Here is a 14,794-nt window from a genome sequence, read left to right on the forward strand (position 1 = left end):
TCCACAGCATACCAGTGGACAGACTGCTTGCATGTATCCCCTGAGATTTTTTTAATGTCAGGCTTTTTTGGTTACGTTTTTGATGTTTTGTGCTCTAGTCAAGTTGACTGAAGCTTTTCAAGGTTTCTTTCTGAAGATGAGTGGGAATAATCACTTAATGACATGTTTTGATTCTGTCCTGACAACTTTTGGTCAGTACAAAAATTCTGCTTTCCTTTGTCCCTGAAGTACAAAGTTACCAAGCTGAGAGCATGACATTGGTGATGGATTTGCATTATTTTTTGTGGGGGCGGGAGGAATACTGGTAAGAGGACTAGGAAGACCATCAGCAAAGCTCAAGAGATTAATGCCGAGATGACATGTTCAAGTGAAGAGAGCTACCTTACTAGAACACCAAAACCATGTGAGGCTATTCTTGTAGCATCAGCTTCCTTTAATCAAATAGTCTTGACTTCTAAACATGACACTTAGAATGAGTTTAGTCATCTTATACAGGATGTAGGTGTGAGATGATACAGACTTAAGATAACTATAGTTAGAAGATCCAAAATCTGATGTAGCTAAACATACTAAATGAACAGGCAATGAGGTACAGTGGTCTACCATTAATATGCTACTTGAAGCATGAATAATTTTACCCAAGATAAATTGCACAGCAATATTGCAAGTCCTTGGGCAAATAACAGAAGAAGCAGGTTTTGTGGGAGAGAAACCTTCCCTGAATGAGAAGTTGGTATGCCCTAAAGTGAAGTCAATGAGTCAGAGCCCTTTGGATACAGGGAAGTAAACACTACTGAGTAGGAGCTGCTCAGACTTCCACTGTTGGAGGTGGTCAAATCTGTGCTGTATTTATCCATAGCTTTTCTGAAACAAGGAGCAGAGTTGAAGTTGCTTTCAGGGCTTTGAGGGGAATGCCTTCTGAAGGTGGTGTAGCCTTTGGGACTGTTGCCCCCCAGGAGTGCCTCAGAAGCGGAGGGCTCCTTAAGCTTTCCGAATGCAGGGAAGGAGAGCATCTACAACCAGTAGCAGAGGTCACTGTGTCTGGAGACTTCTGGGTGTGATCTGCTTAGTAACAAGGGAGGGAGGTGGAAGGCATTCCTGATGGCTAGGATTACTGGATAATCTTCCCAAATGAGGCTTATTCCAGTAAGAGTTGAAGCAGCTGACTTGAGCCACTTTGAAAAATGAAAACCTTCTTAGTATAACTGTTTCTACACTCCCAAAAGCCTGCTTTGAAAATATTTCAGTGCATCTAAAGAGTATGGCAAATGCTATTGTCCTTAGGGCATCTATCTTAGAGAGCACCCAAGAGTGTAGTGCATTAAGTAAACCTAAATAGCTATGAACTTTTAGATGTATTGACTCAGTTAATCCTTAAACGTGTGGGACAGCTTCATGATACTTGGCAGTGAAGAGAACTAGTCAGCAGGAGGATTTCAAGCATCAGGAGTAGTAATGGAAAAATGAAACAAATAGGTCTTTGATAAAACGGGTTTTTAGAGCATGTTTATTTTAAAATAATTGCACTTCTGTTCTGGAACTTGACTAGGGCAACAGATGAAAGCTGCTTCCTTGCACTTAATGCAAGACTTAAGAGTACTGTTGTTTGATCTCCTTTAGAGTTACACAACCTGAAATCAATGGGAAAGAACAGCAAGTATCCAGTAGTGCTCTTAGCTCTGCCTTCTGAAGTTGAAAACACCCACTCAGCAAGGTTGAGTGGTCCTCTGTTGTGTCAAGCTTTAGGCTGAGTAACCTAATACAGTATTATAATGGCATCATCTTAGATATTTCATTTTATGAATTCGTCCTTTTTCACAAAGTAAACACTATCCAGTTGGTGGATTTTTGCTGTCTGAATTAGTGGCAACTGGAAAGAAAGAAAATCATTAGCCTCACACTTACAAGTTCAGCTTAATGTTTTCAGAGTATGAATTCACAATGTTCAGCACTTACCCTGGGCAAGAGACAGCGCAGTAGAAAGCATATTATCGTGTTAATTACATTAGCTTTATTGGCGAGCTACTAGCATTGCAGTTTTTTTGATACTGGACTGTATTGTAAGATGAATGGGTTATGTTGCCCTCCAGTGGCTCCCAGCTAGAGGATACAGAGCCTGTTTGCACTACCAGTAAAGAATCAATTATTTGTGAAGTCTGGGATGAAAGAGGAGGATGTCAGTTTAGGCCTATATTCCATTTAATAAAGACAAGTACTGGTGATATGTGAGAAATTTAGTGTTCAATATATTAAGGCTGTCTTAGTGAAGCTTTTCTCTCAAACTGTAGTTAAGGACATAATTTCAGGGGGCTCTCCTCTATTTGTTGAATCCTTTCAGCCACTGTCTGATCAGACCACAGTTTGTTGCAGTATCATTTTAGCTTTGTACAGAAATCAGAAATAGCTGCTGGATTTGGCTTCTCCGTGCTATCTTTGGTCTTCTCAAATAATGGTAAAATAACACCTTCACTAGCTTCTTATGAAATGAGTTGTCTTCTTGCCTAGAGCCACCTGGGCTATCTTGTAAATCCATGGCTTACTTCATAAGCTGATGTTCTTACCTAATACATTTACAGCTCAAGTGATGTAAACTGTGGCTCAGAGTGGAAGGAGGAAAGCAATAAATCTCCCTGCAACAACTTTGCTAATGTTTTGAGGCTCGACAGAGGAGACGGCTCCTTTCCCTTGTATTTTGGCTTTCTTCGAATGCAAAACTAGACAATGCTTCATAGGCCTCAATTCACTCCGGTCCAGTTGCAGGTGAAAATTACTTCAAGAGAAATATTTCGGCTTTCCAGGGGTAGGTGTAAGGCAAGGTGGTTTGTGCTCTTTTCAGTCTAAGCCCGGGGCCTTCCCTTGGAGGTCAGCTGCCCGCGGCCGCGGCCCTGCCGTGCGGGCTGCCCGGTGGGCGGCGGCCGGCCGCTCGCTGAGCGGACGCGCGTGTAACGTGCCGTGCCCGCGGGGCCGGGGCCCGGTCGCGCAGGGACGCGTTGCTCCGTGCTGGTGGCTCTGAGCTCGGGGGCGGGCGGGCGGGGAGCCCCGCCGAACCCAACGGGCCGGAGCCCGCCCGCAGCCCCGCCTTCACCGCGGGGGCTACCCCACGCCGGGGCCCCCGGAGCTTGCAGGCGGGGGTGGGGGGGACCACGGCCGGCCGCCGGCCCCCGCCAGCCGGCTCTCGGCGGGAGCTGCGCAGCGCCGGTGCCGCCGCCGCGGGGCCCGCGCCCCTCCCCGCGGCGCTGGGGCGGGGCGAGGGGCGCGGAGCCCCGCGCTCTTCCCGCTGCCAGCTGGCTCCGGGCGGGCCCCGCCGCCCCCTCCCCGGCCGGCCATTATTTATCAGCCCCCGCCGCGGTGAACACCGGGGGGCGAGGGTGTGTTCGCTGCCGCTCGCCGCCTGCCCCCGGCCCTTCCCCGCGGCGCGGCCCCGCCGGGAGCTGCCGCGGCCCCGGGAGCCGCTGGCCCGGCCCGTCGCGTCGCTGACCGCCTGCCCTCTGCGCTCTCCCTGCAGGACCGGTCTGTTCCTCCTCGGGCTATAAGAAGGCGGATGATGAGATGTCCGGAGCCACGTCCTCGGCGGATCTGGACGAGGCACCAGCCCGCACGATTTACTTGAACCAACCCCAGCAGAGCAAGTTCCGCGACAACTGGGTCAGGTATGGAGCAATCCCCGGTTCTCCCCTCCCAGGCGGCAGCCTGCGCACCCCTCAGCTGTGGGCAGGGAGGGCTCTGGGCCCCTCTCCCTGCCTCCTGTCCCTGCCCAGACCTTGTTTCAGCACAACTGTGTCTCTGCCGAGGCAGCCGGTGTTGCGGGCTGCAGTGGACACCGGGATCTGGCCAGCAGTCCACGGGGGAGGAGAGGCAGGGAGGAAGGATCCAGCAGCAGCAAGGAGTGAGGTTTTTGTATCAAGAGCTGGAAGCTTGTAGAGCTGCATGGATAAGATTTATGAAAAAGTCTTCACTCAGTACGTCTGCTGAGTTTTGGAAAATTAGACCTAATCTAGTACTTCTGGATACAAGGGTAAGCCATGAAAATTCAGTGTGAGATTGGGGTAGAATCCACTATGTTAACTCCATGAAGCGTCCTCTTAAAAAGTAGTATCTGGTTATAACTAGACTAAGTATTGAAAGAAGTGTAGAATACAAAGGAAGAAACGAGAAAGTAAGTCTTAGCAGGACAAGAATAAATATGGACTTCACACGCATCCTCATGTGTATAAGGCTATGGTGCTCTTCTGTTCTTTCATCGTAGGCCAGAGGGAGTTTTCTTTGGCATTTGAAGCCTTTCATTCTGGGGGGAGTGTGTTTAAGATTGCTATTGGTATGATTAAGGTGGTGATACTGCAGTTTGGAAACACAAACAATGTGCACTGAAACATGGAGTGTGAGGATGTATTAGCCTAAGCAAGTTGTGGTGGTGCTTGCCACACTTGCCTGGGGTTAGCTAGGTGAACAGATGGCTCCTGTCATGACTGAGGGAGGACTGTTATTTAGCAGGCTTCTGTTAATGCAGATGTTAGGTTATTGTTCAAAGAACAGTTTACACAATGAGTGCCTTTGTGAAGAGAGAGGAATTTTATATCCTGCTGAAATGATGTTTTCCACGAGCTGGTTTATTGTGTGTGTTACTAAGGGGAATACTGAGAATATCTGCTGGAAGGATGCTGATGTTCCAGGTAGTGCAGCAAATCATACAGGATTTTCTCCTCAACTTCAACTTACTATATCCTTGTCGGATAAAATATATGGTTTAGGAGCAGTGAAAATGACAGACTTTCTTACTATCTTGGTCTTTCTACAGAGGCAGTACCATTGTGTGTTTTCTCACTTTTATTTCTCCTTGACTGATTATAAGCTGAGTTGAACTGTTTTCTGTGGATGGACTACTTGTCTTCCTGTAAAGCAGGAAAGCAGAAGCAGGGATAGAGGGTTATCAGAATGTGTAGTTGAGGTATTCCTGAAGGGATTCCATTCTGATTGGGCTTAATCATATGAAAAAGTAGTGTATGACTCCGCTACCAAGACCTTGGGCCTGATAATCCTATTACCAACACTTGAGAGACGTTGTGTCCAACTTGCTGTCTGGAAGCCATCCTCTGGTAGCTCTAAAGGTTTTTCAGTAGCTTTTTAAAGCTTTGCATCCTGATAAGGGTTAGCTTGAGTCATGAGAGGAATATTGGTATGTGAGGGATAGGACAAAATGCAGGTAGTGTTAGTGGGACAGTAGAGGTGTTTGCGTTACCCAATTAGGGATCTTAGCTCCTTAGTGTCACTTGGAAATTAAGTTGACATTATAAAAACTTGCTGCTGCTTAATAAGAAAGCTTTGATCTCTCTGATTTGAAAGGGTTGACAGGCTTTGGCGGTGTTCTCTTCATCCATTGGATTAGCTTTCTTCCCTTGCCCTGTGAGAATGAAGGCAAAGGCAACTTAAGCTTGTAACACCTGAGTATGGGTGCCTTGTATGGAGCATGAGTGATGGTTTCTTTACTGACTTATGTGTGTTGGAATTTCTCTGGAGGAACTGCAGTTCTGTATTGCCCTTGGACTTTCTTACTGTGTTCAGCTTCTGGATTTCTCCATGCCATTGGATTTGAAGATGTATTGTCTCCGTAGGAAGCATCAGTGTACCACAGCCCAAGGCACTGTGTAAGCAGATAAACACTTGTTCCTAAGGGCTTATGGAGAATTAAACTGAAGAGATGTTTGTAAATCATGTGACTTCTGACTCTCATCTTTTTGGTAGTCATCAAGGGTTCTCTGAACAGTGACAATTTGTGGATGTTAATAGGAATTTTGCCAAATTAATGGGTAATGTGGAATAGCTTGCTCAAAACTAAGCAACGTGCAATAAGAAACGGAGGTGCAGAGAGTGGAGGAAGGTAGGTCAGTAGTATGGCTTTTTCTTCAAAATACTCTAAGCATATTGAGCTTTTGAACTTTTTTGGGAGAGAGGCACTGTTAAAAGTGAGTTCCTGTGATTGTGGGAGCAAAAGGGAAAAAGGGATAAGTACAAATGCTTTTTAACTTCAGGCAAGTTAAGCAAAACAAATAATTCCTTTATACCACTTTTAAATAGCATATAGTGCTATTGCAGTAGCTAAGTGGATGGCAAGATGGCACTAACACTTCCAAAAGTCTTAAATTGTGAATATGTAGAAGAAAGAACTGTTTCTGCGTTCCCCAGGCTTTCTGGTGTAAATAAGTGAAACTATAGGAACTTGGAGAGCAGTGGCTACATTTTTTTTTTTTAATACTCTTCAGATATTGTAACAAACTATTTCAAAACGTAGTGCTGTAAAACTTTGTAGGCTAGATTTATCTTGGTCCTTTATATGTGTGTGTAACTATAGCCATTGTCATTCTGTATTACACTGCAGCAGCAGTGATTCTTTCATAGGAACATACCTTTTCTACTTGCACTAGAAGTTGTTTTTTTCTACAGTGTTCAGTTAGGAAAACTTTGTACATGTAACTCTTGGACCTTTTTAATAACAGGTAAATGATGTTCCATTTTCAGTTTTAGCATTTTAGAGGCTTTGAAATATGTAGAAAAATGGCACAAATTGAATTACTTTGCGCAACACAGCTGCAGTCGTGGTACTGAGTATGTTTGCTTTTATACAAGCTAACTAGTACCTGTTTTGACTTGTTCAATATACATAACTTAAATGTGTCTGTTTAATAGAAGCATTTCTGTACATCTAGTTCAGTAAGGAAACATTTATGTTCTGAGAACTTCCAGTCACTCTGTACACAGTTCTATGCCACTTAAAGGCAGTAATTATAATCTACTCTCAGGTATTCTGCATTTAGGGATTGAAGTCTGCTAACAGCTGTCATAAACCCAAGACATTCCTGGTTACAGACAGTGTGAGGTAGTAGTCAGGCTTCTACAGAGACCCAGCCAGCATTGTTTTCCGTTTCCTTCCAGTGTGCTATGGGAAAAGGTTTTCTTTGCACTTCTTCAAAATACTGGCTTCTATTTCTAATTCAAGTGTGTGAAACACAATGATAGTGGATCATTAATGTTTCCAACCCCTAACTCTTATTACTGTTAGTGTGAGCGATATGGTAGTTTGTATACTTTTGTAGTGGATCAACAGTGTGAAAATAACTGTTTAGCAGAAGTGCTAGCTTGTCTGGTGGTTTGAAAGGGTGGGGTTTTTTGCTACCTGAGTTTGCCTAATTGTTGAAACCACAGCTGTTTATTACTAGGTGTGACTTATGTGATTATTTGAATGGTGGTGGAGGTGACTCAGTCTTTATTTCATAGTGTGAAAACAAACTTACCTATTGCCTTGTAAAAACACAGGGATACAAACGGAGTGTGATGATAGGGGTTTGAATGCTGTGTCAATACTTCCGAGCTCATCAAACTAATGGCATGAATACCCTTCCAACTATATACTCAGTGAAGACTGGTTTATTTTGCTTAAAGTAAGAATGTTCTACAGATCTGGCTTTCATGTAAATAGAATTCATTGATATTTCTTAATAATACAGGAATCTATCAGTGGCTTATACTGAATGTATAACAGTACTGTACTGAAACTTTCATCCACTTCAACCACCAGTTAAGTGATTTGAGTCCCTTATTTGTTGCATGTGTTAATGATGCAAAAGTAGTTGGAATTTCTGAGTTCTTGATCCGGGAAGCACAAAGGTGCTGAAATAACTTTAAGGACACTTATAATTGTGTCCAAATTTTCTAAGTACATTGCAGTTGCTGTTGTAACTGTTGCTCTATAAAATAATTTTACATTCAAGGCCTGGTAGTGCATCCTGGTGCAAGTCTGATGCGTGAATCAGGACTCCAAGTTCAGCCTTGGTATGTGGCTTGAGTGGGAGGTGAGAGCAGAGCAGCAGTCAGGAAGGACAGAATTTTACTTGTGTGCCTTTAATGTTCTTCTTGAAAGCTTCTCATCAGAACAGAATTTGGTGGCTTGATCTCCTGGGGAGGTCTGGAAAGATGCATTCTGATATCCAGAAAATTCTCAGTCTAGAGACTTGTCTTCCATACAAGCAGAAGTTAAATTCTGCTAAAAAAAAAAAATATAGAAAAACCTTCCGTATTCACTTTCAAACAGTACGGGGTCTTAGAACTCAAGCAAACTGGTGAGAATTAATTTGTTTCATAAGGCAGAAGCACCATCACTAGGAATTTTGACACTGAAGACTGTACCAAGGCTTCTAGTAGTGCTTGCTGCAAGTCCTTTGTTAAACCGGCTGTTGTTTACCTGTAGGTCAAGACTGTCCCACTGGTGACTGCAGGATGCTTGCTGGTGACAAAATTGTAGTCATAGTCTAAATTTTTCTATAAGTTCAGCTGTATGTTGCATTAAATGAAGTGTATTGCTTTCTTGACTTGCAAATAGGTACTGTAGAAGCCACCTGTAATTTAGAGCTGTCAGTGCTTTTTGAATGTGTGTGGAGGTTCTCACTGGTGCATAATGAGTCCCTGCTGCTGAAACAGGAGTTGCTGGTATCACTAGCCAATTAGTATTGACCCTTGTAACACGAATATCCCAAGTAGTGTTCACTATGATCTGTAGTTGAAAAAGTCAGTGGTAGTCTGCTACGTGCAAGTGAATGTATCTGCATTTAACACCGCAGATCAGCATTCCTCTTGCACTAAAATGCACCTTTGCTCTTTAGGTAAAACTGTCCCTGCTGGTGTTCAATTTATTCTTGGTAGAGTTCAGATGCTGTGGCCATTCGTAGTAGTGTTTGTGTTACCTTTGGAATCTTTTCCGTTGTCATGTGAACAGATTGCTTGCCTGACTAAAGAATTCTGAAATGCTTTTCTGCAAAGAAGGGATGTATTGCTATATTGTGACTGGTACAAGTCTAATCATGTGTCAAACTAATCCTTTCTCTTCAGTTCTAGGTAGATACTGTTATTGCCTGAAAAGAAATACTCAACATTATCTATTTCTTGTAAGTAATCAAAAACTTAGTTTTCCTGCAGTGCAGCTGTTGATACTGTTATCTATCCCAGTGGCGGAGACTTGGGTACAGTTATAGGAGGATTCTTTTAGCCATTAAAACTCATTAAAGGTAACTGGTATTGTATGCTTGGTGTTGTGTTTCCAGATTTTGCCAATGTATTTGTAGTTGCTGCATCTTTGGTCTTAGTGGGCTACTCCTAGGGCCAGAGCCCCTGGACAGTTAAACTGTTAAATTTCACCTAGATGAAACATCTAGATCAAAGAAGATGTGAATTCTAGTGTCTTTCCACCTGCTGCATGCTGAGCTCTCTGGCATCCTGAAACTGTTGGGGTTGGGTTTTTTTGGCATCATGATGGATTTAATGTATCAGCAGGAGAATTAAACTGGGCCTTTTTCCTCTTTTTACGTTTAAATGACTTTCAGACATGGGAGCCAAAGCTTAAATGCAGTCTGACTTCACGTGAACAAAGCTGCTTTCCCATGTATTTGTTGAATAAATACTGGTATGCATTTAGCAGTGGGTATTTCCTTGTGACTCTGCATTTCTGCTTATTCCTCCACTGTTGGTGATCTCTGCCCAGATGAATATGTGAACAGGAAGAGACTAAATATTTTTGGTGATTCTTTGTGTAGTTTGAGTGAAGGTGGGGTTAGAGTAGGTGCCTTTCAGGATTTAGAGGTGGCCTGTACAGTAAATCACACTTTCTAAAGCCTCTTGTTGTTTACAGTTGCATGTATAACCTACTGCTCAGTGCTACAGACCTCACTGTCTGCTGGTGGCCTGTAGAAAAGGGTAGAAGAGTAAGAAATTATCTTAATTTCAGTTGAGCTCAAGAACTGTAATAACTGCTTCCCATATAGTTTCTGTGGACTGAAGATATTTGTTCAGTTTTGAGAGAAATGTAAGTATTAGTTTCTTCTACCATCCCCCTGCTTGTCATTAGAACAACAGCTGCTTAAGTTTGTAGTGACAGTTGGAACTAAATAATGGTTTTCAAACTGAAGTTAGCACTCTGGCTTTTAGGCAGCTGGCTAATGTGTGTGACTTGTTTTGCTATCCTTTTTTTTTTTTTCAGTCACCTTCATATCAATGCTGTGTGTTTACTGTGCAGTCTGTTTTGGGTTTGCATAGTAACTAAATGTGATACTAAACTTCCTTTATTAGACAGTGGTATTTCTGGGTTAACTGTTCTAGTCAGCTCTATTTTATTGAGTTGTACTTGCCAGCAGGGCTACTAAAAAGCAAGGGCATATTTCTATAGTGATGACCTGACAATATCAGACCATGCTGAAACATTATCATGCCTACAAAGCTTTTAGTGCTGTGTCTAAACAGTCTTTGTCTAGTGTATTCATTACTGAAAGATAGCCAGGAGTCTGTTCCCCTTTCTGTAGGGATTGCATGAATAGAGAACAAATGGAAAGGCCTTTCTGTTTGCATGCTTTAGGAAAAGTCTCCAGGGTACAGGATTTGGAAGCAAAAATGCTATCAGTTCTATTAAATGTGACCACGAGGTCTTGTTTTTAGGTTAAACTGAGCGTAAGCAGTTCTGCTAATGCCTGCTCTGTATTAAGACTGCCATGAGCACTACTGTAGGAGGCCTTTCGAGTGGAAGTAATACTGGCTTTGGCAACATCAATTACGTTAGTACTTGCAGCCTTTGACTGGCTGTGTATGGCAGAAGTCCTGCTGATACTGGGGCAATTTGGCATAAGATGCTGTAGGTTAGAAATTTGGAAAAATCATTACATGGTTAGAAGTTGATGTTACTGAACTAGAGAGTAATGAGACTGTCATGCTTCAGTGGATGACAGTTCATAATGAATTTTCATGTAGTATTGTCTTAACAATAGTCTATACAAAGATAACAACCAAAATGAAGCACTTGAAGATAACCTTGTTGCTGATGCAGCTTCTGAGGAAGGGCAGATAGCTCCACTAAGCTGGGTTTGTCAGCCTAAACATCTTGCTTCTGAAAAGGAACTTCTGCATTAAGATAGATAATGTTACTTGCCAGCAGAAGCAACAGTAATCAATGAATATTGCACTTACCACCCTGCCATTTTATTAGGGTTTGGTGTAGGACACAACATTAATATTACATTATATGGTAATGAACATCATCTTTGAGATGTCTGTGCTAATTTAGATTTCCCCTGTGTGCAACACTCCTAAACCTCAGTGGTTTAGCTGTCTACTGCTTTTCTTTTCGATTTGGTTATGTATGAGGTTTTAAATTTTATTTGAAGTAAGCTGTTCTTCGAAAGAGCTTCATTGTCTTACTGCAGCAGACCCAAACCATTCTGGCCCACAAAAAAGCTATGGTGGAACTTGACCTGCAGAGGAATTGGTGGGCTGACTTGATATGTCCCAAGTCCTTTAAACCTGTATGAAACAACCTTTTTCTCCCCAAATCATAAGTTTTGAGAAAAGATATCTTGGAGATTCTAAGATGTGATCAATTTGTCCTCTTAAAAAGGAGTGGAAGAACTAATCTTCCTAGCATGGAGTGGTGCCTTTAGTTGCTTCTGGTGAGAACCCATTGTGTAAATGAAGGAATATTTGCACTAAGAAACATGTGGGGAAGTGGTGAGGTCCTAGAGATGAAAACTGTCTGCCTGGTAAGAGTTTTCACAGGTTACTGGGCACTACAGTTTGAAGCTGCTAGAAGTGTTTTCTGCTGAATTTAAAATGGATTAATTCTAATACACTTGAATGTTCCCTATCAGTTTCATTGTCTGTGTGGATAACTTAGGACAACAGGTTTCTCTTCTGCAGTATTGCAGCGGCTTTGGGAAATGTTTCAGGGTTTGATGTTTCAGTAGCTAGACAGAAGAATGTCCTTGAAAGTTATGGCCTGTTTTATCTTCTGAGAATATATGAACTTCTATGTGTGAGATGTCATTGCAATTATAGAGAAACTGTAGGGAAGTGCAGGAAAAAATAAAGAAAACATGCACTTGGACTATGGACAGTAGCTGCTCCAGAGCTGGGCAACACATATTATAATGTGGTGGCTCTTGGTTATTTGCCTTACTCTGGCAAACTTTAAGCAATAATATCTTGCAGGATTCCAGTCTTGCTCTTTTTACTGTGCAGGAGCAAGTCTTGCTCTTTCTATACTCTTAGACTGAGCTCAGGTCAGATACATCTCAAACTCTCGAGTATTTAAGCACCACATACCCTTTTCTTAGTTGACAGAAGTGTATAGGCCATATACAAGAGTGGTGAAAACCTTACTGGTTGGAGTCTTCCTCTGCAGGAACTGTAGTCTCCAGGATCCCTCTGGGAGAGCAAGGCTCCTCAATTAAATTGAGGGCTGCATTGGTTCAGGCAGAAGTTGTTGCCTGCTACAATAAACAAACACTGGTTGTTTAGGACTTCATTTCCAGTCAACCAGTAATCATTGCATAGGCATACGAGTGATTTATTCTCATAAGCCTTTGTGATGTGTTATTTGGGAAATTTGTAAACAGTTGATTATTTTTTTTTTACTTCAACAGGTTTGATGTTCAAAATACACCATATTTCATATGTTCAAGGAGGTAGATGATCTACAATAAACATGCAACTGCTAAAAACTTTGTGACACTGGCTAGGTTGTTAAAAATCCAAGTATTCTGCATGGCAGTAATGTTGAGGTGTTCCTATGAATGAGCTTCCTCTGTACCCAGTGTAATACCTTCCTCATGTAAAGCTTGCTGCTGTCCTTTCCACAGCAGTGATTGTCTTGGAGGTAGCTTGGATTCATACTGCTTCTGTACTTGAGAGCTGCAGCAGAACCTCTGAAGCTGATGTCAGTCTTGCCATGAAGTGTCATGTGCCTGCTGGACCTTAGTACACGCACACTGTTCCTCTGGAGACAGTATTTGAGCCCTTAATTCAAGGTGATCTATCTTGGTTTATTTTTTTTTTTCTTCTTTCTCTGTTACAGGGCATCTGATCTTTTGAACACTTTAATTGAAACAAAGCCTGTTTGGTGAGAGAAGAGTTAGTTCTTAACATTCACTGTAATTGCCTAGCCCCTCTGCTGTGGTTCACATGTCTGTGCCTAGCTTACTTAATAATGGTTCTTGTGAATTGATGTGTGATAAAAGCATTAAAGTCAAGCAATATTCATTCTTCAGCTATCGGATTTGAGAGTATTTAAAGTACGTGAACTGTGGAATGGATAGCTGTGGGTGAATGCTGTCTAGGAAAGGATGGTTTGTTGTACTTAACACCCCTGGAAATGAGACCTCAAGGAGGTTATGTTTTCTTTATTGTGATTAGCCTGAAGGAAGTTCATCTCAGAGCTGTCAATCTAAATTCTCAAGGAAAGGTTGGAAGTGCTGTAGATGGCTGTCTGAGAAAACATAGAGCTGTATTCAGCTGCATGTTGCCAGCACGCATACACTTCTCAAGGAAGTAATCTCTCTGCCTCAATTACTGGCAGCCCTTGACTCTTCAGGGATGATTCAGTAGAGTGAAATTGGACTTTATGGTTTTGGTGGACAGGGAAAATGGCAACTATGGGAGTTGTCATGCAAAAATTCCATGTTAGTAAATGAAGGAATTATACTGGAAAACTACTGCTGAGTTTCCTGGTGCACTATTTGCTACTCTTCATTTGAGTGTTACCAAAATAACTAGCTAATCCTGAGTAGTTTATTAGCATGGTAGTGAGTTAAGGTATGTGAATCGCGCTAACTTTTTTCAAATGATACTGTGATTGCTTTCAGGAAAAAACTTTGCATTTCCCTAGAAACAGTGGGGCCATGCTCTTTTTAAGCTGTACTGATGTGTATCCAAACTCATTTAACAGGGTTGGGTAGTGTTCTTCCGGACTTGCACAGTGGTTTAACTTGAAATGTGACTTGCATGAGTTCAGTTGCAGATACAGAGGAGACATCTCTTATAAAGTTTGCATACCTGTTTAAGCATCAAACTTCTGTAGTTAAGATTTGTGTAGTTAACAGCAGTTACTTTAGGAAAAAACCTGTTTGTTTGGTCTCCTGTGTGTGCTCCCGTCTTCCTGCTGCCACAATTGGTTCTGTGAGCTGCAGACCTGATGTTCTTGGAGTTGGGTACCAGGCACTTGTTGGAAGGTAGGATGTCTCTGGAGCTGGTCGGAGGACTAATCTTTGCAGATATTTATCTTTTGGTGAGCAAAACTGTGCTATGAGTGAGCTGCCTGAATTTTCTACCTGTTCACCTGTAGATTTTAACTTTTCTGAGCTTTGGTTATTCTGAAGTCATATACAATGCATCTATCTGTTAGGAGGGAGTACAAAATTATTTGTATTTGTTCTTTAGAGAGCTGTTTTTCAGAGCCAAACTTATCAAATATTCCTGCCCAATTTAGAGCATTAGCTAGCTTTTTTCATAAGGAGCTTTCTTTTTGAGTAATAACATACCTGCTCTTTATACATATACATGATTAACTGTTCCTGGTCTGCATGGTAACTTGTATCCCTCTCTAATTAGAACTCTAAGTAGAACTGTATCTATTTTCTGTAGGCATCTGTTACTTAAGCAACAAAATACACGGACTGATTTAGTATGTATAAAGCTCATTCAAAAGAGCCTTATTGTGTTGGCATTAACCCAATCATTAGATTAAGACTATTGTTTGGACCAGTTAGCTGTAAAGTTGGTAAATGGTAGAATGTTGTTAAGAAATGTTTCAGCTTGATTGCTGTCAGACAAATTCTTGCTTTAATATAGTTATAGCTATGTGGTATCTGGGGGGATACTGTTTTGATATAAGATTTGCCAGTGGTTGAGTTATAGCTAGTACTTCTTGAGGAGTTGATGTGTATGTATAAACTGTTAACCCTTTCTTTAAAGTCACAAGGTACTTCTGAGA

At 42.0% G+C, this 14,794-nt stretch overlaps 1 protein-coding gene across 5 annotated transcripts in view; it reads left to right on the forward strand.

The window, feature by feature from the left end:
- Window positions 1–14,794, forward strand: part of ATP8A2 (ATPase phospholipid transporting 8A2) — a 351,752-nt gene that overhangs the window by 39,617 nt on the left and 297,341 nt on the right. For 3 of the 5 annotated variants that reach the window (XR_012634354.1, XM_074915160.1, XM_074915190.1), the window contains exon 2: window positions 3,506–3,650. Coding sequence is in view for 4 of the 5 variants with exons in the window: in XM_074915160.1 (XP_074771261.1) it covers window positions 3,506–3,650 (145 nt within the window). In the remaining variant the exon portion in view is untranslated. Of the gene's footprint in view, window positions 1–2,711; window positions 2,801–3,323; window positions 3,369–3,505; window positions 3,651–14,794 lie in introns of those variants that run through there. The other 2 variants (XM_074915169.1, XM_074915178.1) reach the window with 2 other exon arrangements.

This window comes from Athene noctua, chromosome 1 (assembly GCF_965140245.1).
Source record: "Athene noctua chromosome 1, bAthNoc1.hap1.1, whole genome shotgun sequence".
Classification (NCBI taxonomy): Eukaryota; Metazoa; Chordata; class Aves; order Strigiformes; family Strigidae; genus Athene; species Athene noctua.